Here is a 23,030-nt window from a genome sequence, read left to right on the forward strand (position 1 = left end):
GCCATTTTAAACTACTTCCCTGCCATACTATTTCAGCATAACTTTCATGCAACAAGCAACCCAACCTCTGCACGCTCATCCCATGTTCCACAACCAGTGAGCTGACTGCCGTACCAGTCCTTTAACATACAACAGGCACAATGAGTATTAGCTTTGATGCTGAGTTCACCAACTGCAAATCACGCTTTTGCGCCTTGCACAAAGAATTTAAAAAGTAAAAGGATGTAAGCACAAGTTATCCTGGTGATGGTTGGACAAGCGAACCACGTTTTCTTACAGACTGGACTTTTCAAAAAGACATAGAAGAGTTCTGTGATTTATTATCTGAAATAGATTTAAACATTTTTGGAAAAAAATAAAAATTAAAAAAAAAAAAGCTTTCAAACACAAAACCCTGGAAAGAAAGACAAGCTAATCTGCAAAACAGCAAAACCGTCAGCTGAGGTTAGATAGGAGGCTGCATATGACAACAACCTGCTGTATGAAGGGCAAAAATTGAAGATTAATTTCACTATTACACTCCACAGAAGTGAGCTTTCATCTGAGGTGAGGAAGTATGCAACGCTTTTTCAGCTGTTAAAGACAAGGGCCAGTACAAATACCATAATCATTCCTCTTTAGCATACATAATCACAAAAAATAATGATGACATTTTAATTTTTATTATTTTATATTTGGCCAGGACTTTTGAAGGAAGGACTTTTAAAGGAAACATCAAACATTCACTTTTCTGTAGGTCTAGAAAGGACTCAGTCTTCCCCCACCCCCACCTCCCCTAGGACTTCTATTGGCCCTTCGTATATTCACTCTGCAAATTAGTTGGGAATAGCAGTATTTATACTAGATCAGCAACGTCTGGTTCTTATCCAAATGTTCCACCTAAAGAGGATGCCAGTTCTCATGGATTGGACAGCCCACCCTGCAGCATTCCTGAGAATTGTACAATATAATAATCTTGAAAGTCAGCAGAGTGGATTATCCACTTTTTTCTGGACTTGAACTTGTGACCTTAACAGTAGCACAGCAGAAAGCAAATGTGCTATGCACTTTGCCATAGTAACCTTCCATGTATTCTTTTCAACTTAAATACACACAATTGAAACAGCTACAATTTTGGAAAATTATGTACAAACCCTATATTTTTTTCTTTTTGATTACATATAAATACAAATTATCTATTCTTCTAAAAAGTGGTTATAATAGTAAATAAATACAAAATAAGAATCTGACCATTATACTTCATGTGCTGGGGTTAAACCCATATAAAATGTACAACTAAAATACATTTAAAATCTTTAAAGGAATATTTCTCTGATTAAAATATTTGTTTTCCCAACTTTTTCGTAGACATAAATATATTTTCAAAATAGTTGTGTTTTTTTTTTCTTTCCATTTCATTACATAAATAAAGTCTTCATTGGGAAATATTAAAGTGTCAGCTTTTTTTTTTTTCTTTTTGTATTTGTCTAATATATTTGCTGTGTTAGCGGCACCCACAACCCTCCACAACCATATCTTGATAGTTCTTTAATACAACCTTTTCGTTCTCATCAAGGTAGAGCATTGAAATAGCACTCAGTTCTGTCGGCACACAGCAAGCCTTGGGGATTTTGGAATTCACTGAATTGACCAAAGTCTGAACAATGGCATGGTTTGTTGAGTTTAGATGGTCTGCCAGTGGAAAAGGACATTCCCCGTGGCAGTAAAAGGCACTATACCCCGGCGGGGCAACAATCCAGTCATTCCACCCCACATCATTGAAGTCCACATATAACGGATGCCTTTTGCAACTGTATTTGTGGCGTTTACGCTGTTTGTGTTTCACTTGACGCTTTTCTCTTTTATGAAGCGGGTGTCCCTTGCCATCATGCCCAAACGTTACTAATAATGGCCTGAGCTGAGACCAGCTATCTTCATCCTGATGTAAAGACCTGCTAATCCTAACGTGCCTCTTGGAGGCACTGTTCTCTTTGTCCAAGTGAACCACCTCTACCACAAACCCATGATTAGGTTGTCCATGTGCAATCCACCTCAAAACAGCTGGCGTTACATCAAAACTTTCCCATTTACTTGCATTATGATGCACCAACCTGGTGTCCAAAAGTCTTGTGACAGGGTCCTTAGAGGTGGCTGTGGCTGGCTTTATAATTTCATAAATATTAATACGGTGATGGTAGCTGCTGTTGTTCTCAAAGGCTCCGTGCACCTGTTTCCGAAATATCTGGAGTTCAGCTGAGGTGATAGACTCCTCATTAGGGATGGAAGTTAAATTAAAGAAGAAACGCCGTGCTGTTTTCCCACTCGTTTCTGGCAGTTCTTCCAAAACTTCTAATTTGATTAAACAGGGACGGGGAGAAAAAAGAGAGAAAAAAAAATCAGGAACTGAGACAAGCAACCAAACCCCTCAGTTAGTCTGCTGCTGGCAACTTTCAAATGACAGTTCGCACATGTGACATACAAGATCTGAAAGACTCGCAGGCAGAAAATACCGCCTCCCTTGTCTTTCTGTTTATTTATGCAAGCATGTATAGCACGAAGTTAAGAACGCTTCATTCATTGTTATGCGCTTTGATTGAATCCTGGTGCCCTTTGCATTCCAGGTAGTTATAATGAGTGGCAAGGAACATGAAGCATTCCGCTGGAATTCAAGGACATCAGTGAGAAAACTCGAGCACTATAGTTAGCGGAGGCCTGATGAGAATCATTAAAACTGATTGAGGATTTAGGGTAATTATCTAATTTCGGCATTTTTCAAGAATACAGCTGTAACGTCAATCCCTTAAACTCCATTCTCAACACTGTAACTCCCCAATTTAGGTAACTTATTTAATCTTGATGTAGGGATTTTTGTGCCTTAATTACAGACAGAGAACTCAACATCTGTAAAGGCGCTTCACGAAGCATGCCCTACTGTTTGCTCGAAAGGACTATAAAGAATGGCAGGAGGGTTCAACTGCTAAAGGGGATGGACGGTGAAGGGATGATGAAACAACAGGTTTTCAAAAACAAAACAAAACCCTAAACCCCGTGCCATTCTCCCCTTTCAGCCAACAAACACTTGAACGGGACTTCAGGGGGAGTACAATGTATCTAGGGTTGCTACGAGCTATGTTGTTGCTACAGGCATTGAAATGATGGCAAGTGTTTGCCCAGGGAAATCCCCCTAAAATCATGACTTTTAATTCTGGTGCTAAGCATCCCAGAGAAAGATTCGCTTTCTGAATGGATGCAGGAACTGGTGCAAGCAGCTCTTAGTCACATAACCATTCCCTGCTGGTTCCAGCAGGACTTCCAGTATAAGGTAAGGCTTAGCTTTATGGCATTTCAGGACCAGACCAGAAGTTTTGAGTGGTACTTACAAATAAGGCAGAAGTTTTGAGTGGTCATAAAACAACTTACGAATAAGGCAGAAGTTTTGAGTGGTCACCAAACTCCTGCTTTAATAAGTCATGAATTGAGAGGGAGAACTCAATGAAAAATTGGGAGTCACACTGATTTTTTCTACATTTTGTGAAAATTGGAGAATAGCTTTTATGTCAAAAAGAGTCTGTCGCAGCACTGCTACTTCAAACATTCCTGCATCTGCCTATAAACTGTAAGGGTTGCGCTTGCGGCTCCTCTCTCGCTTAGTGCCATGCCTGCTGTGTTCAGGTTTAAAAGGAACGAGCCACGCGCTGGCTTTTCCCCCTTCACTGCTGAGTATTTACTTTCCACGTGGGGAAACAGGCTACAGCGAGAGGTTACGTTTCACCATTCACCTCCTTTCCCACCATGGGGCTTTCCACTAAACACCACCTCCACTTCTCTGAGGCCACCTTCTTTACCCATCGGACCCATTACATCCTAGCAAACTTCTTTTTTCACCCCAGTTTCGCGCTCAAGAGCGTGGGGAAACCACATTTTCATGACTTTTCCAGCAAGCCCGCTGCATGCCAGCACTAGAGACTAACAGCTAGGAAAGATTACAACCTGGGGAAACGTTTCCCAACGAGCACGCGAGCGACGCGCGCCACCGGCTCCGTGGGCCCAGGCGAGGAGCTGCTCGATGGGAGCTGCTCTGGGCAAAAGGCGCTGACAAGGGCTGGGGCAGGGGGCCCATAGGTGCTGCCAGGGCTGGGTGCCCAGCTCGGCGGGTGGGTGGGTGGGCGCCTGCCGTTTAGGGCCGAGGGGCCTCCAGCAGCGGGCGGCGACGGGATGCGTGGCGTGGGGCCGGGGCTCGACGGCTCCTCGGCTGGATCGGCCGAGGGTTTTGCTCGTCTCCCACGGGGATTAGGCGAGGATTAGCAAACTCGGGGAGGCTTCGAATTGGCGGAGAGAGCTGCGGGAGCGCCCGGTCGTGCACGGCGGGGCTGACAGCACCCAACCCGGACACAAAGCACCGGGCCCCCCCGGCGGGGCTCTGCGGGACACCCCCCGGCCCTCCCGCGGCCCGCACCGCCCCCGGCGCCCCCCGGCCGCCCCTACCTTCGTGGTGGAAGCTGCGCACGGTGTTGGCGCGGCTGGCGGCCCTCTCCAGCGGGTAGCCCAGCGCCGGCGGCTGCCCCAGCCGCTGGCCAGCGTGCAGGCGGTAGAGGTCCAGCATGTAGGGCGGGATGACGACGTCCTTGCCGGGGCTGGGCCGCCGCTTCAGCCCGAACATGTGGAGCAGGCGCAGCTCGAACTCGCCCAGGAGCTCCTCGGGGCGCTGCGCGGCCGGGGCGGCGCGGCCGGGCTCGCCGAGGCGCCGCCGGCCCCCGGGAGGCATGAGGCCGGCCGCGCCGCCCAGCAGCACCCGGCAGAGCAGCAGCGCCAGGAGGGAGCGGGTCGCGGCACCCATCGTGGACCTGCGCGGGGGAGGAGGAGGAGGAGGCGATGGGAGGCAGTCAGCGCGGGCAGGGGGGTTAAAGGGGGGTGGGAAGGGGGGCACGGCCCGCAGGGGGGTCCCACCCCGGCTGGGGGAGCCCCGTCGGGGCGGGAGGGCCCCGGGTCCCCGCGGCGGGGGACCGAAGGGGACGGGACGGGACGGGGCGCCCCGCAGCACGAACCGGGGCAGGGGGCTGGGGCCGGGGCGGCCGCTGTCAGCCCGGCCAGGGGGCACCGAGGGGCCGGGCCGCTGCCCTCGGGGCGGCACAGGTGGGAGCCGGGCCGGGCCGGGAAAGCCCTGCACGAAGCCACCTCCCCGCTGCGCTCCCGGCTCGGCACGGCTCGGCACTGCTCCCCGGGCTGCCCCCTCCGCTCGGCTCGGCTCGGCCCCGGGGCCGGCTCCGCACCCCCCGGGCTGGAGAGAAAGGCAGGGTTATTTTCTCTCGGCGGAGCGCAAGAAGGGGAAGGAGGAAAATACAAATCCTGCTAGGTCCTCAGCCAAACCCACAGGACGTTCTTCTCCCCCGTGAAACTCGGCGCCGGGTTACTACTCTCGTTATGGTTATCGTTAGCGGCCCGGCCCCCCTCTCTCTTGCAGAGCGCCGGCACCTCCGCCGTGGCCCTCGGAGTCATCCTGCGGGAAGGCTTGCAGCGGCTCTGCGACCGCCGGAGCTATACCTGTGTGCAGCAGCAGGGGTTGTGTCTGCAGGAGGGTTTTCTGCTCTCGGGGTGTTTTTCCCGCATCACTTGGTGTTACTCCGAACTTCGCTGCTGCTCCTCTACAGCTGCCGAGCAGAAACCAGAAGTTCCCTGAAGTGCAGTCCGCCCCAGAAACATACTTTTAGCAGCCGGTTTGGGAGGCAGAAGGCAAGTCCCGGCCAGGGAAGGGCTTCTCCCTTTTAAAAGCAGCGATCGAAAAGTTGTTGCTTCTTCTTCTTCCTCCTCCTCCTCCTCGCGTGTGTGTGCGTGTGCCTGCCCGTGAATGGGTGCCTATGTGTCTACGGAGTTCAAAGGCTCCTTGTGAAAAATGTCCTCTGCATCACCCGCACCGGACAGATGGACATTTACCGGGACTCCCGCAGCACCATTGAGCCGAAGCTTCACTTTTCTCCGCTCCCTTAAAAGAGAAAGAAGGAGGGGGGGGTGGAGGAAAGGGGGAGGGAAGAAAAAAAAAAAAAAAGGGTGGGGAGAGCAGCTTGCAGCGGCTGCGCTAGGGGACAGCGGCGGGTGCGCGGCCGCCTCCCGCCCCGCGCCGCACCATGGACGGGGCCGGCCGGGGCCGCGGGGCTTTTTGTGGCGGCGGTGTCACGACCCCGGCGGCTCGGGGCCGGCGCCAATCACAGGCGCCCTGTGGGAGCGGGCTGCGGCCCCGCACGGCTTTTAAGGGAGGCGCCGCCTCCCGGCCTCGCTCCTGCCCTCCCCGCCTCCGTCCTCGCCCGCTTCCCTCCCTCGCCTGGCCGTGCCGAGCCGAGCCGGCCCGGCCCGGGTCGCGCCGCGGGACGGGGCTGGGGACGGGGCTGGGGCTGGGGACGGGTCAGGGTCAGGTCCCGTTAGGACGCGGCCCGGCCCGGCCCGGCCCCACTGTGCGCCCCCGGCCCCAGGGTGAGCCCGGGCTCCGCCGCCCCCAAGGGGCTGGGTGCGGGGCGCGCAGGGCACCGGCAGCACCTCCCGGCCCCGCAGCGCCCCGCCAAGCCGCATCCGACAGCGGCGCCGACCCCCGGCGGCAGCCCCGGCCCCGGGGCCGCCTCCCCGCTTCTCCGTGCCCGGCTCCCCGCCGCTCTCCGGGGGGCAGCCCGGGGGCTTCCCCGCTCCGCTCCCCTCCCCTGGAGAGAGGCGTCGAGGCCCGGCAGAGAGCCGAGCTCCCCTCCCTCCTCTCCTCTGCGCTCCGCTCCTCCCGGCCGCCTGCCCCCCCAAGCCCCGGCTGCGGGTCCGGCCCCTGGCGGGCCGCGGGTTTTTTGGATGTGGCTGCCCTCCAGTGGCGGAAAGGCGGCGGCTCCACCGCCGCTCGCCTCCCCTCTGGCCCGCGGCACCTGCCCCACAACCCCCCAGCCCCCCAGATCCCAGCCCCGCAGCCCCCCAGGCCCGTCTCCCGATCCCAGCTGCACTGCCTTCTCCTTTTGTCACTGCTGGCTGGCCCTGCGGTGCCTGGTGCCATGGCAGGGCTGCATCCTTTGCCCTGCCTTCCCTTTGCTGCCAGGGTTGTGTGGGGAGCCCGGACTGATGCCCTGCAAAGCCATCGGCCCATAGAGGGGAGCAGCCCCGTAGCTCTCAGGTGCTTCGTTTGGAAAAGCCACGGCCAGCCCGTGACACCTCGACATACTGCGGAGGAGGACTTAGAGCAATAACAACCGAGACAGCTCCATCACCAGCTCCTCGTTTAGGAGCGGCCTTTTCCCTCTGTCTCAGGGCTTCTCAGCATGGGAGAACCGCCGCTTTGAGGCAGGAGCTGGGCGCGTTTGGGCTGAGGCCTCCTGGCCTTCCTCTCACGCTAGGCTGACCTCAGCTCCATCACCAAAACCTCACTGTGGGGACGCGGGTACACCGCAGTGCGATGTGACCGCAAGGGCTGCTGAGGCTCCCCCATGCCCGCCGCTCCCCACACTCAATGCCACGCGGCTGGCTGCAGCAGGAGCGGTGCCACGCGGTGAGATGAAGGCCCTCCGCACCTCGGCAGCCTGTCCGTTGCATTCCAGTGCAGATAATGTTTAATTTTATGACTTCCTGCAAGTCTTTAGCATGAACTGAAGGTGCATGCGGTGTGACTTCAGGGTATGCCAATTATGTAAATCAGCACTAAAATAACAATGGCAATGTAGTTTACACATCACTGACATTAAATGAGCGCTTCAACTTCTAATTGCCATTCCAGTTCAATCTGCAGTGGGTCATGCCAGGAAAAAGTCATTTCTTGCCTCAACACTTACTGACTGTGCCTGGAGCGTAGGCTGTGCTGTGTGCCCAGCAAGGCTTTATCTCTGGGAGCTTTCTGTGTCAGGATGGTGAGCCTTGGGAGGGAGAAGTGTGCTCGTGGTTGCTCTGAAGGCCTGGACCTGCTATCGAGAGTTTCTTGTAGGTTTGCCCCTCTCTGTTTTTAAATGTAAGTTGGTTCTCGCAGTCATCTGTTGTCTTAGCCATGAGAGACGTTGCCCCTACAAGTTTTTCATCCCTTGGTCTATTCAATGACCTGGTCTCCCCATTTGTTTCCACAAGGCCCCAGAAGACAACAGCGAAGCACTTGTAACGTGGCCCCTACACCAGAACCTCCTACGTCTCGAGCACCAACATGGTCGAGGTCACGAGTGAAGGAGGACCTTTTCCAGACATCATTACACACAGGTGCAGTGCAAATGCACCAGGATGCGCCCACCCAGACTCAGTGCCCCAGTCAAGCTGCGTGGCAGGTGTAACACCCTTGTCCCCTTCCCACCCCACAGCTGTGGGGAACCAGAGATAATGAAACTGAAGCTAACCTGGCTGTAATTCCTGGTGCTGCAATTCCGCACAGGCTCCACCAAACCAAGGAGGCGAGTGGCGCATCAGCTCGAGTCAGCCCCAGCACAGCGTCATTTCATTCTGCAGATCGAGCCTGCACGTCAGCTAAATTCCTGGTGGAGAAACCCGCGTTCACGCTGAAGATATCTGGTACAGATGTTGGGTTTTAGGAAACCTGACCATGCGTATTTATTAACCTCCTTTGTGAAACTTCATTTCGCTGCTCCTGAACTTTGTATAGTTGAGTGGACTGATTAATTTCTTCTTTCTTTCCTGTATCCGCTCCCTACTTTTCCTTCTTTTTTGGTTTAGTGGTTTTTTGGTTTGGGGTTGTTTTTTTCTGAGCCAGTGAGTATTCAACGAGCAACACCTGCTTCTAAGGTTTCAGATCCAGGTGCTCCTTACAGGCATCCAAACACAGCTGATAGATCTCAGCTTTAAGTATTGTTAGGTTTTCTTAGTGAAATGATGGAAAAGTACCCATGTATGGGTAGGTTTTGCAACACCCTGAGCACCCTTTTTCAAGCCCGGAGGGCCAAGAAGAAAGTCTTTTTTCCCCACAGCATTTTCTTCTCAAAAATATTACACTAAATGACATTTATATACTGCCACCAGGCAGTGTCTCCTGTCCTGATTAAACTGTGCCCACCCATGGCACAAGACTTTAGAAGTCTTGGGGGCAGAAGACTTCAGCTGGAGGACCTAGGTTAGAAATGCTCAGCAGGGTTTCTGGCCGTTACTGACAATCCTTACTAAAAAAAAAACAATTTCTGGTCTAGTTAGAGTTGTGGGTCTGCAGAAACACACACGCTGCTCTATGCCTGTCGATATTCAACAGTTTTACCGCTGACTTCAGCAGACCAGTTAGACCAATGCTGAGAACCTTTAAAGTTCCCACTTTAGACCACTTTCCCCCAGGTATGATGAACTTTTGACACGATACATTTATAGAAGCAAGCTTTTTAGTATATATTTTGTACATTTTCGTGACTAAATCTACCTCTTATGAAAAACCTGTGCTGAAGCATAGAAAATATACGTGATACAGCATCAAATGCACTCCTGAAAATGAGTTAAGATGTGTTAGTGATGTTGAGGTTTTGGCTTCATAAAGGGTGGAGATTATCTGAAAGCTTTTCTGTTTCTGGACTCTGCTTCCTGCTGGCATCTGTGTGAATATGATGTGTGGTCATTCTTTAAAATACTACTTAATGCTGTTTTCTGAAGATGTATTTGACTTTTGGTGGTTTGTCTTTTAACATCCATCAGTTGTCTCTGCTGCGCAGTCTGTCTCCTGTTCCATTAAGGATGGATTCTCACTCAAAAAGGTTATTTATAAGACGGTCATTTGTTTCTGAAGAGGGAAAAAGCAGTTTATTCAGAAATGTCTATTTCATTCTTATTCACCTTCGCTGAAATCTGGCAGCTCTTCAAAGCTGTTGAGACTCACTGTGAAACAGAGCAATTTCATTCATCAAATCTTGGCTCTCCTTCCGTCATAGGAGCAAGAAAATTGGAATTTATCAGGAAATACATCTCAGACCCAGTATTTTCTACACTTCCGGGATGTCTCCCTTGCTAATGAATGATAACAATTGTAACGCTGTTACATCCGCAAATGCAGGCTGCAGCAATCAGTTCACATGGTTGCACAACTGTCGTATTGTAGGACAAATTCCTACTGGTTGTAACTCCTACAATTGCTGGCGAAAGAGGAAAAAGGGAGACTAACATGATAACATCTTAATGCGTTTAGCATCAAGAGGTGAAAAAATGCTCAAGCACCTCTGCACAGCCTGGAGAACAAGCGAGCCGTCACCTCACAGATTCCTAAGCATCACATCATTTATATATTTTTAATTACATGCAGCACGAATAGTCAGAGACTGTCAGACTAGGAAGATGTGGTAGGCAGTGAACCGACTATGATTCGGGAGACCTCAGGTCTCTCCTCAGCACTACGTGTCCTTTTCCTTCCCTCTGTGCCTCAGTTTTCCCACCTTGGAAGTGGGGATGGTGATGCTGACCCCCACTTGCAGGTCGCTGCAAGACCTGTTAGGAAAAGTGCTAAGACCTAGGCTTTGCTATTGTTAGGGGCTCAATAGTGTGTTAATGCCAATAGTAATCTCAAATATCTGGAATCCCAGGGCTCAATCTCACCCTCAAGTAAGTGGCAAAATTCCTGTAGGTTTTGGTGGTACAGGCTCACATGAAGCGACCAGGATGCTGACTATTCCAGTCCGAAGACTCAGAGCAAAGAGAGATTTTCTAATTATATAAGTCTTGGTAGGAAGAAAAAGAGGTGAGGGCGTTCCCCCACATAAAAGAGAAACAGCTGTGTCATAGATGGTCCACTTCAGGAGCTTATAATTTCATCACTGCACAGATATTGACGTCAAGTAAAATGGAGGATAATATAAAGCTACGCATGTCGCCTTAAGAAGTGCATATTTCAGCAGTGAAACTGGATCATGTTTTGCAATTAAAATAAAATAAAGGCAAGCGTGACGTTCTGCTTAAGCAGATTGTCTGTATGAAGGCTTTATTGTAGCTGCAGATTTAGGGCATATGAAAAGGTTTTCTGTGCTCAGTTGCAGGATGAAAAACATTGCATCATCAGGCATTCTTGTTCTCTAACACTTCTTTGCCAGTGTGCCTTTGATAATGAATGGTTGCAATTTTATTTTCTGGTCTAAAGTCATGTTTTCTCAGGTCATTATCATTCCAATTTTTAAATATCCTCTTAGAACTAGACAGGACTACGGAAAGTAATAGTAAAGCTTTGTGCCTGCTCTTTGGCATGTGCTCGGCACAAGTGATCAGCTGCTGCACCTGCTTCACACTGGGAGCAAAGCTATTTGCTTTCAATTATGTCCCTTGTTCCCAGCTCTGCCCAGTTTTCAGAGAAGCTCTGACAGCAACAAGTCTCAGTTCTAAAAGCACCCTGTAACTTGTGTTTGATTTGTTTGTGCATTACAAACCTTACTGAAGGGGGTCTTGGGAGAACAACATCCTTTCACCCTTCCCAGGCCCTCGTCTGCTCCGGTACTGCACAGCTCCCTCTGCGGCGGTCCTGAAAGAATGCTCAAACTGCAGGAACTAATTATTAGTGGCACATGTTGCCTTGCGTCATGTTCATCCCTGCAACATCTGCAGCCTGGACATCATAGTACTTCTCCTTCCCATTCCTCTCCAAGCGGTGGAAGAACTGCTACCCCCATTTTACAGAAGGGGAAAAGCAGCAGAGAGCGGTGAAAGGCTGTTTTTTTAAGAGGTATACAGAAGCCTGAAGACCTATATAGGTCACAACGAGATTTTCAAGGATGCATAATCAGGTTAAAGACACAAATTCCCAAAACTTCGGAAAGACGTCAGTAGCTGGCTCATGTTGACATTTTTGAAAATCCCAATCCCAAATCCATTACCCAATAGTTGCCTGACAAATTCTTGCCATGCCTTGTCCACAGTTCTTCCGAAACCCTTAAATCCTAGTAGGAACAAAATCGCCTCATTCAGCTACGGAGAAAATCTCTGACGTTACAGGAGACTATCTGCGCTGGGGAGAGAGGGGTTTTACAACCTCAGCCAGGACAACAAATGTATTGGTCATCATTTTGACATACAGGTTTGTTCCCAAGCTGGATCAGTCGCTGCAGCAGAGATGCACGTAGTAGTGAACTCCGCATGCTGTGCTATCACCTCCTCCCTTTTGTTTTTCTTCAGCCTTGCTGAAGGACAGAGTGCTGGGTGGTAGATGTACAGCCAGTCTGCTTGGCACTTTGGGGAAGCCTGGACCAACCCTTACATTCCCTAACACCTTCCACGACCTTCCCTCGGACTCCTGCTTTGCCTGCCGCCTCCCACGCTTCCATCTTCCCACTGCCACCAGTCCCTCCACCTCTGGCCAACACACGTGTCCCAGGAGCACCGGCTCTGGCTCCCCTCCTGCTCCCGCGACCTGCAGTGGTGCAGCCCCCCAGTCCCCTCCCTGCCACCTACCCCAGCGCACCCCAAGGCTGTGCCGTGCTCCTGTCACCCCCTGCTAAGGTGTCCCTCAGTGGGAGCAGCTTTAGACCCCACGGTGCCCTCGCTCTGCACAAGAACTGCTTCCCTAGCGGGCTCACATAGCCTTGGCACCGTGTTCCTGTTGGTTTGCCTTCCTTACGTTTTCTGTTTTCTATATAGCTTTCACCCGAATGCACTGAGTAAACATTCACATCCACTCACCTAGGTATACTAAACATTGAATGCATGCTTTCAGTCAGCCATGGAATAAACTCCTTTCACATAAATCAAAATACCAAACAAACAAACAAGCCATGGGGAACCATGGAAAAACTTCACTTATTTCACACCTCTACCCTTCTCACCTGCTCTCTGTGCACACCTCACGCCTCTGCGTGCAGCCCCGCCAGCCACTGGGTGTTGAAAAAGGGACAGGAAAGGTCCCCAAATTTCTCCTGTCCCTCTTTGTTCCCCACAAAAGGCAGCCAGCACGTGAGTCAGGGAAGAAACACAATCACTGTGAGCCCCAAATTGCTACCTCAATCCATTTCAAACAGACTGAATGCATTGGGTAAGCGCTGGTTCAGATGCTCACACTGCCTGGGAAGAACCCCAAGGACCTAGAAATTAATTTTATGAATAAATCCTTCAAAAATTAGGGCCACTCTCTCCACACCAATGGAAAGCTGAAATTCCAAGTTGCGCAACTGAATGTGACATTCATTTCTGCAGCTGCTGGGAAAATAGTTTCCTTGCAAGATAAATTTAATAAACAGTAGAGCGTTTTGTATCTATTTTTTCACTAAGCAACTTCTGAAATGTCGGATGTTAATATTAAGGAACTTTGACAGATTAAAAAAAATGCATCACTGTAATAATATGTAAATAATATTTTTTCCTTCCCTCCATTCATTTACAGTATTGGACAGGTTCTGACACAGCAAGCTGGATCTACTAAGGCCAACACTGCAAAAAAACAACTTTCTAAAAACTCTCAAAATGAAAATATAGAGAGATTAAATAAAATAGAGGTTTTATATTTAGCCAAAGTGATTTCACAGCTACCCTGAGTGAATGCCATTTGCAGTACATTGCCATGTGTGTCCAGGCAGCTGTACGCATATTTTATATGTTTTCTTTCATTAGAAATAACAAATTCTAATTTCATTAGAAATAAAAATTCCTCTACACTGGATCACAATGATGGCTTCTACCTGAAATGTCTCTCCTGCATTTAACAAGCCCTGTAGACTACTGGCCAAAGTAGCACACGGGCCCCATGCTGCTGTGCTGTGCATCAATTTTACTTGCTGTGCACCTCGGCCACATTGTGGTCGACCTCTGTGATGCTGCAATGAAGCAGGTGCAGTAAGGTGTCTGAATTATGTGCTCTGCAGGTAAGTTCTGCATCCTAAGTATCCCAAAGAGGTGCTGCTGATATTGTGCGTTGGCAGTCCCAACATGCCAGGTATCAGCTACTGCAGCAGACAGCTTTAAGGTCTAACTCCATCTCTTTGGCTTTTGATTTGTTCTGTGGCTTTCTGAAAGCACCACAAGAGGAGATGCCTGAACTGCCCCAAGGGGATCATTTATAACCAATGTCTCCAAGCAGAGCAGCAGAAGGAATATCTCTGTTGTGTTCAGAGAAGGTTTTCTTCAGCATCCCTCAAGAGTAGTGTAATTGCTGCTGGCAATCCCTGCATTTGCCCTGCTACTGACGAAGACATTTTTAATACTGCTACTTTGATATAAATGATGGAATAAAACCAGGAAAGGCAAAATAACCCAGCTAAATGATGGGTTTGCTCTTTTCTGTACAGTTTTTCTCTTACTGCAGTATTTCACACCCTAGAAGCAGAAAACACCCCAATGTCATATCCCATTTTAAGGCAGGAAACAAAACCCTAAGCAGACTGTTGGGAATTGACTCTAATCTCACCTTTATTGGGGCAGTGGCGTGTGGCACGGGCATTTGGAAGTCAGCACCTGCAGCACAGATGGCTTTGGACGCTACAGTTTGCTTGCAAAGACAGTGTGAGACAAGGCTTTGGGGCCAGAAAGGCAGATTTGGGGGTCAGAGCATCTCTAGTCTAGCCCTGGGTTAGCGAAGCTACAACCCTTCCTTCATTTGTGTTTAAGGCATTGCTCACACCCACACTAAGGGCATTAACTAGAAACCCCAGTCTGGCAATATCCAAGTGGCACGTTGTATCTGTCTGCACGACAGCTCAAAGACTTGATGAAAACAGTATTGCTTTTCTGTCCCTTCTCTTCCTTCCCTTCCAACAGGAAATCACTCCATGCTCCTCCTGGCCCCGCTGCATTACCAGGGAAGGAAAATCCTCTTCTTTCAAAGCCCAGGGCAAACTTCCACGGGAGCAAGCTAGACCCACAGCCCTGTTTATATCTCTTCCTCTAAGGCTACGTCTCTTCTAGTAAATTAAGTGTGCCTGGGAACATTCCTGGGCACGGAGGCCAACTGGCATGGAAAAGCCTGCTTCGCTGCTGGCTGCCGCACTGGGGTGGCTGCCTTCAAACTGCTGCTTGAGGATGGGCCCGGGAATGCCAGAACCAACCATGACTGGAGACCCTTTGGGACAGAGCTTCTTGGCCTGGCCCAAACGCATAACAGAGCTGTCCTGACAGCACTACCAGACACTTCCCTGGGTCCAGAAGTGTTCCCAGGTGCTGCTTTATTTATAAATAAAGCACAGATGTAGCCCAAGGCTGTGCCTCATTCCCCCTGCTCGGGCATCACCTGGAGGATGAAGAACATGGATTCACACTATCAGCTTTTGGCCAGCTGGTGGTGATTTCATATAGCAGATCCTGAGGACACCTGCCCCACACAGCCCTTCCCACAGAGAGGCCAACGGACATTTAAGCTAGCTATAGTGCCATAAGCTGTGCGCAGGCTTGCCAAAATCCATGGAGCTCTGCATGGGCACCCTAACAACATGTACCCAGTGTAGTTTTGCATTGCATTTAGTCCACAAACCTGGCTGCCAAGAGCGCAGCCCCAACAATTCAGGTGCCCCAAGCATGGGCACCCACTGTCTTTTCATCGGTCGCCCCAGCCCTGGCACCAGGCTCCATCTCCTCTGCCAAAAGCAGTGCTCCCACAGCAAACAGCTCGAGGAGCTGCTCTGCCTGAGAAGCTGTCCCTTCTCTGAGCGCATGCACTGCACTTCGCAGTGGAGTCCTGGTTTGGGTGGGAATTTCCACATTACAAGTAAATTCTTTCTGTTATATTTAAATTACATGTAAATTCTTCTAATAATCAAAACTCATTAAATCTCAGTTAAAATTTTTAACTTGTAAACCAGGATTCCAGAATCTGTAGGAGCCGCATTCCCTTCCCTGCCATCGCTGAAGGTACAGTAGCTAACATTTCAGCTAACGTTGTTTTGTTCAAAATCAAATGAGGTTCATATTAGGCCTACAAAAGGAAATCATGATTGATGATCTGGCCTGCCCAAGTACAATTCCTTTAGTAACAAAAATATTTTGTAAGTTCATTTATTATTGAGATCAAGCAATGAGTCTGGAGCTACAGAAAATGGTTCCAATTAGATTCAAGTAATTGCCATTTTGAGTGAACATGAGCTTTTTTGAATAAAAAAAAAAAAAAAAGCAATAAAAGCTCAAGTAAGCTCACATCTGAGATTTAAGCCTTCAAAGCTTTTTTTCCCCCCTCCTTTCTTTTTAAAGTGAGAGAGACATGCCCAGGGAGGATGGGGGGGAGGAGAAGTACGGGTGCATGAAGAAAAGAGGAGTGATTTTCCCAAGGTGATTTTTCTTACCGAGTGACCCAGGCTCCCCGGGAATGCTGCCCATGTGATCTGCACCGACGGGGTCAGAGGCAGCGCCAGCACGAGGAGTTTCCGCAGCACTATGAAAATAAGCGGCCAACAGGGGAAAGCCTGCAAAGCACAAATTTCATAATCTCACTGAAATCCTCCCGCAGCCGAGGGAGAAGTGTCTTCTCCTGCAGCAGCCTTCAGAGCAAATGCTGGAGCATGCGGTGGACACAAGCAATTTCAGCACAGTGCCAGCTGGATCCTTGCAGCAGCTGAGTTGGTCAAAAGGAGAGAAGTGCACTGAGCGCAGGTGAAGGCACTTCTTCGGGGCCTGCAGTCACTGCAGAGCACAAAGTGCTCAGGTGCCCCTTAATGCCGAGACGCAGGAACCTCATTTGGAGCTGGATCCCAGGCCTCCGCACACCTTTCATGTTGTGCTTTTATGTTTGGTTAACTTCAATCGAGAACTGCCTTGAACAAACCCTGCTGCTGGAGAAGGTCAGCCTGCCACCAGGGGCTCAGCAGAGGTGGCATTCTGCTTTCATGGCGTGAAGAGCAGTGCCACAGACACATGGGCTCAGTGGCCTCCTCCAAAACAGATCTCATGGAAATCATAACACCCAGAGCCATCGCTACCACATCCCTGCACAGTACTGCCTGCTGGCAGGCAATGATTTCAGAGACCCTATAGCCCACCCCTATAGCAGACCCTAAGCATGGAGATTTGGGTGGTACATAAACTATATGAAGCTGGATCAATGCTAGGGATCACGGCAAGGGATGGTGCAGGGTTCCCTCCTACACTGATCAAAACACGTAGTTACTAGTAAGAGAAAATACAGGCACAATTAAAAGAAATCCACTCACATCCCCGTGCCAAAAAGCCCCTTATCCCTGGCAGCCCTCACAGCAGGATGGCATAACCGGTAGATACATCATAAATAAAACAGTCCTTCCACACACCTGCACCAAGAGAAGCAGTAATCAGAATTACTTGAAACATAGCTTGAAACAATTTTCCAGCCAATGCTGGGAGGCTGAAGCCACCGCCCTCCTTCTGCACTGTGAGGAACTTCTTCCACCCACGGACATGTGGATGCAGAATGAAAGAATATGGGATAAGACAACACTTCCACGCTCCACGGGCATCAGCCACATATACATAGCTCATACAGGCGTTTCATTGAGCACAGTGTCATCGCCCACTATATTACCCCTCTCTCACCACAAACGTTTACCTTCAGCAAGGTACTTCCCATGAAGACCATGAGTGGTCAAGGAGTTATGAGCAAGGGAAGGAAGGTGGATTGTTTCTGATTTCAATACGTTCATTTCTTCTTTTTATTGCCCAGATGTCATCATCAGATGCTCAATTTCCTGTGCCCACCTGAAGGTCTACACAAGTTCTCTACTGCCTCTATAGATGATATAACCTCTGGAGTCCAATTTGCTAATAATTACAATCAGACCATAAATACAGATTTAGATTTTTGTACAGCAGCACAGAGCTTCTTTCGTGTCTGACTGTGCATCAATATAACGTAGAACACTTTTTGCTTTAGCACAACTTTGGTTCACAGCTTCTTAGTGCTCCTGGTTGAAGTCCTGGAGAGAAATCTCAAGTCAGCCTGGAGACCTATGCGGCTCAGCTCAAACCATGTTGACTCAAAGAAGCTGAAAACCTAGCTTCTCTGAAAAGTGTTCTTACAACACCTTGGCATTTCTGGGGCTAGTTCCTGATCAAACCTGACAAGAAAACTCGGACTCTTTTCCTTAAAGACAGCCTCCCGTGATTCCCACATGCTCTACCTCCAGATTTTGTTCTAAGCTTGTAAATATTTTTCCTTTGAAATGGTTCAAGAATGGAAGTTTTAACATACGGGACATGTCAATATTTGGTTTCTTCAAGAAACTATGGCCTCCTTTGTATTGTTCTATAAGATTTCCTTTCCCCCCGGAGCAGTTACCCCATGAATGCAGAGGAGCACCCAGTATCAAGGCAGGGAAGTGCAGCCACCCGAAGCACCGCTCTGGACGCTTCCAGGCACGGCCCCATCTCCTTCAGACGCTTCCCGACACCACAGGGATGCATTCAGGAGCAGCGTCACACCAGCTCCTGCGTGCCAGAAACAGGGTGCTGCGTGTGTTTCACTCCAGGCTGGACCACGGCTTGCTCCCCAGAGCCTTCGGGTGGCCGCCCACACAGGTGGCTGTGGGGCTGAGCCCCAGGGAGGATTTCACTGGGACCAACACAAGCAAAATCAGTCAGCTGCAAGATACCTGCAGGAGTTGACGGTGATGTCTGTCTAACTGAAATGAAGTATCAATAACCTAGCTCACACTCGATGAAAGAGCCATTCTGAATTATTTACTGTATGTCATACTTCAGGTTTCAATTTCAATATATTGTGAGATGTACATTAAATTATTTATAAGCGTGGCAAATTAAAATGCAGTTTCAAATCCACCTGTAGTTTCTCCTCTTAGGTTCACAGTCCAGTTTGCAACAATCAGGTGCTAATCTATTTTTGCTAATGGTTCTTCAGCTAGAGAGGCACAGCGGCATTCATATTTTCCATTGCAGCCAAACTTATCCAGCTTGAATCATTTAAGAGCCCATCCTCCTTGAGATATACTAGTGAAATACAGCTTGGGCAACAGGGGCAAAAGTACCTGCAGCAAGTGAGCCCAGGAGCCCACAGTTGTTTCCCAGCTTTACCCAGGAGCATACAGTAGTGTGGGGGCTCTTCCTCGCTCCTCTAAATGTCTGTGTGTCTCTGTCAAAGAGCCACTTCAGGAGCAATATTTTATTTTCTAATTCTTTCTCTTCCCTTTTTCACAGGCAGTTTTGTAGGAAGATCTTGGAAACATAGTCAGTGTTTTAACATGTCCAGGTATACATTTCTTTGTGTCAGGGTAGCAGTGAAGAATTTTGTCTTCTTCTACTCTGAGACGTCACAGGTTCGATAAAGCAGTTGTTGCTTTGTCTCCCAACTCATTTTTAGACCAGCCTTGCAAAGCTCTTCGTATCCACTTGTCAAGATATTTTTCATCCTCTTTATGGAAAATGGAATAAGGAAACAGATTTTAATATTCCTCCTTTGGACCTCCACAGAGAGGTGACAAGAGCCCAGGTGGCAGTGATTTGAGCTTTCTTCATTAGTGGACAACACCTCTGCAAAATTACGATCTTCTGAGCAACAGAACACACAACATTCAGCCTTGAAGAATGATAAGTTTAAGATCCAACGTTCCCTGACTCGTCAGAGCTCACAATGGAAAGCTTTGTACTGTTTGAGGGGAGAAATTCCAAGTTTCTGTCCATGAAAGAGCCTAAGTTCTTTAAAAATCATGACATGTTTATGCAGAGTAAAACAATTTTAGGCCCATTTAGGACATTCTGTCCCTCTAAAATCTGCACTGCTGAATCTGTCCGGATGATAGGAAAACTTTTATTGTAGTAAGAACATGTTACAATACCTACTATATTTAAAATCTTCAAAGCATCTGACGCATACCCAATTCTCCATACAATGGTCTTGTTTAGTACCTTGTTAGCAGTTTTGTTTAAAACTGAGTCGCGGTTTGTATATTACCAAATCATGGGACTCCCCCAGAGGTATGACGATGGGAACTGCTCTGAGCTGGGAGGCTCGCTGTGGAAAGAAAGTTCCATCAGACACGGTGGCTCACAGAGCCTCAAGAAGTTTCCTACACAACATCCTGCGTTTGATTCACTTTTGCCCTACCAAAGGCAGAGCAAAGATGTAGAAAGAGCCCTGCCTGCAGTGCTGGTGTATTTGGGAGCAGCAGACGATGTGGCCCTGAAGCAGGCATCCCCTGCCTTGTGCCCCAGCGTGGGTAGGGCAGGACAGAGCAGGAGCTCCCTGCAGCCCCACTGTGTGCCGGGACCAGCAGCGAGTTCCCATCGCCCAGCCCACAGCACAGCCCCAAACACCAGGGCAACACCAGCGGAAGGCCGTCAAGTTGCTGGGCAGGGATGGAGCAAGGAGCCTAAGGGCAGGGGGGGACCAGGAACAGGTTAATTTTGCCCTCCGAGTCAGAAAGGCATCAAAGCAGAATTGCTACAGAAGGGAAACTGAGCAGCTGCCAGACCCAAGAGCTGCTGCTTTACCTAATGTTAAAAAAGGAAAGAAAATGTAGTTTCCTCTGGTTTCTTGTGAACCAGAAACTGGATTTCTGCCAGCCTTAAGAGAGCCCGTTACATACACCCTTACATATAGATAATGTCTATGGGTACCTTATCTCTGGGAAGTCTCCAGCTGAAAAAGCCCGGCTCAAAGGTGCAGCACCCATTTTAATGTCAGTCCCCAGGGTGGGACAAACAGCAACTGTTTGGGTTTTTTTCTCCTGAGCAAAAGGTGAGGCTGCAGCAAAGGGGAGTATGAGATGGCTGGAGGTTTTCTGGTCCAGGGGAACATCCCATCAGACTGCGACCCCATTACATACTCAGTCTACAACAGGTTTCATTTAGGACCATGGGCAAATCATTACTCGCCCTGTCTCTCGATTTCTGTGCCTAAAATACTAAGTGAAATAGCTACCAGACATTGGATATCCCAATGTATGGACTCTAGGAAGTGCTCACTATCCGCATTGCCTGAGACTTAGTCAGAAAAAAAAAAAAATAAACACTTGATATTACAATAATGCTAGCAAACTGTAAAAGTCTGCAATTACATTAAATTAAAACCTGGTGAGGTTCACAATAGTCTGAAGGGGTTGCATGGAACAGGAACCATATTACAATAAAACTGTGCTGCAGCTGAAATATTTTAGGTTTGGAGCATCTGGATTTTAAAATTAGAAGTTCAAATTTACATAGAGCCATATTTCAGTTGAAACCTTACATTTCACCAAAAAATACTTTCAGCAATAGATTTTCCCATTCAACTGTGTTGTACTGCAGCATTGTTTGTCAGACTTCTTTCCCTTCTACTTCTGGTCTTACTTGCAAGCACAGTTCAGATTTTGCATCTGCTTTTTTTCCTGCCCAGCAATCATTCATTAGAGTACACATATTTTTGAAAATCAAAGCTAGCATCACACTGTGGACCAACTGTGTTGGCTGAAGCATTTTACATGCAAAAAGTAAGGACGGCAGCATATGCCTGAAGTTACAGCTCAGAGCTTAATTAATAGCAGGGTTTTTCACCCTGGTATTAATACTTTCCTCTTGAGCTGAATGGGACTTGACCTTGTCACAACAAGATCAGGGCAAGTCTGTGAAAACAATGTTATGACATCAAAGCCAAAACAAAGGAATGTCATCGCATGTGTCGGAGGAGGATGTGATGGGGTCCTCTTACAGAAGCAAAACAATGTCAGTGTGACACCGAGAAACCTTCTTAGCTACCAAGCCGGTGGAGAGAACCACTGCAATGGGAGAACCTGGCAGACAGCAATTTCTTTAAATTCCAGAAGATGTGGACTTGATCCTCAGCTGGTGTAAATGGACTCCACTTTAATGGGGTTGGATGGATTTGCATCTGCTGGAGATCTCGTCCACTGCAACCAAACTGAGGGAACTTGTATAAATTAAAATACCACCCTGCCGAAGGGCATATAAATTCATCAGCAGCATGCTCGGGCATTGCTCCCCATACCTCATAGTGTAAATAAGGCCACATCATTTTCATTTGTGGGTAAGAGCTCTCAGTTCCTCGTGCCCCTCTCCAGCATGAAAACCCCCACTTAATGCTGGTTACTTTTCCACCTGATGCTTAGCTGGAAAAGCCTCACTGAGCAATCACTGTTCCCGTCAGCTACTGCCTAGAAGAGGGGGGAGTTTCCCCATGCCCCCTCCCCTTCCCTCGAAGAATTAACAGTACAGCCTTAGAAGGGGATTTTCCAGTATAAACAGACCTAAGCCAAACTCTTCTGCTGGCCTCTCCGTGCCCCAGCCCATATTTGCCCGATGTATAATTACCTGTGGATTTCACCTAGAAGACAGAGGATTTCACTTATAACCCCAAATAGGCAGGCTCTGACGTAATGGCAGTCTGAGGAATATAGGTCAGGGAGGTGGCCTGGCCACTGGAAATGAATTTCTGAAGCAGAATGAGCAACCTTGTTAGAGGGGAAGATAGTAATCAGCAGTGGGCCTTGGATCTAAACATTTCACCTCCAGCACTCTTGCAGCTACAGCCCTCATCTGTTTCGCTTTCCTATTTTAAGTTCCTGACTCACATCCTAAATATTGACTTCTATTTTTCTATTAGCACTGGATTTTCAGCCTCCATATTGACTTTGACTGTACCTATGGTTGATACTAAGCCTCTCAGGTCAACAAACTTTTATAGCTGTTACCTGCTGAAACCACACTGGGCAGGAACTGGCACTACAGAGCAGTAGCTAGAAGCAATATTATTGGGAATTATAAATTATTCCTCTGCCTGAACTTTTCCTCTTATTCACATAGCTACATTCATTTTTAAACATGTGGCGAATGAATCGCACAGGGAGGACAATTGGGACTCTGTGATCTTGGGAGCACCCGCCACCACCAGTGGGGACGGATTCTCCTCTGGGAACAGCGGAGTAACGCAGGCAAATTTACAGCCGGGGTACGGCAGTGTAATCTCGGCTGGAAATGCCTGTGAGGACAGGCAACACCCAGCCCGAGGATCAGAAGCCCCAAATCCATCTTAGCTGTACACACAGGCTCTTAATCTTCTCCTTTGGCTACTATTTTAGCAGGACACGTAACTGAGCTGTTGCAAGCAAACATCAGAGAGCCCTGACCATCCATCATTTGTAAAACACTTAATGTATGGAAGAAACAATAACAGCATTAAAAGAACATTACAGCGGTGACAAAGCCAAGCCAAAAAGTGAGGAAACACAGCAATTAAGATTAACTTATGCCTC

At 48.6% G+C, this 23,030-nt stretch overlaps 1 protein-coding gene across 2 annotated transcripts in view; it reads right to left on the reverse strand.

Annotated features, from left to right (window-relative positions):
• Positions 1–302: 302 nt before the first annotated feature.
• The window catches only part of BMP2 (bone morphogenetic protein 2), an 89,262-nt gene continuing 66,534 nt past the window's right edge, over positions 303–23,030 (reverse strand). Inside the window, exons 4-8 of one of the 2 annotated variants that reach the window (XM_066995382.1) lie at positions 16,143–16,262; positions 8,313–11,424; positions 5,521–5,959; positions 4,465–4,823; positions 303–2,328 (exon numbers count right to left, since the gene is read on the reverse strand). In XM_066995382.1, coding sequence (XP_066851483.1) covers positions 1,484–2,328; positions 4,465–4,816 — 1,197 coding nt within the window. In that variant the 5' untranslated portion in view covers positions 4,817–4,823; positions 5,521–5,959; positions 8,313–11,424; positions 16,143–16,262 and the 3' untranslated portion in view covers positions 303–1,483. The remainder of the gene's footprint in view (positions 2,329–4,464; positions 4,824–5,520; positions 5,960–8,312; positions 11,425–16,142; positions 16,263–23,030) is intronic. The other variant, XM_048060962.2, reaches the window with a different exon arrangement.

Source organism: Anser cygnoides, chromosome 3, assembly GCF_040182565.1.
Source record: "Anser cygnoides isolate HZ-2024a breed goose chromosome 3, Taihu_goose_T2T_genome, whole genome shotgun sequence".
NCBI lineage: Eukaryota > Metazoa > Chordata > Aves > Anseriformes > Anatidae > Anser > Anser cygnoides.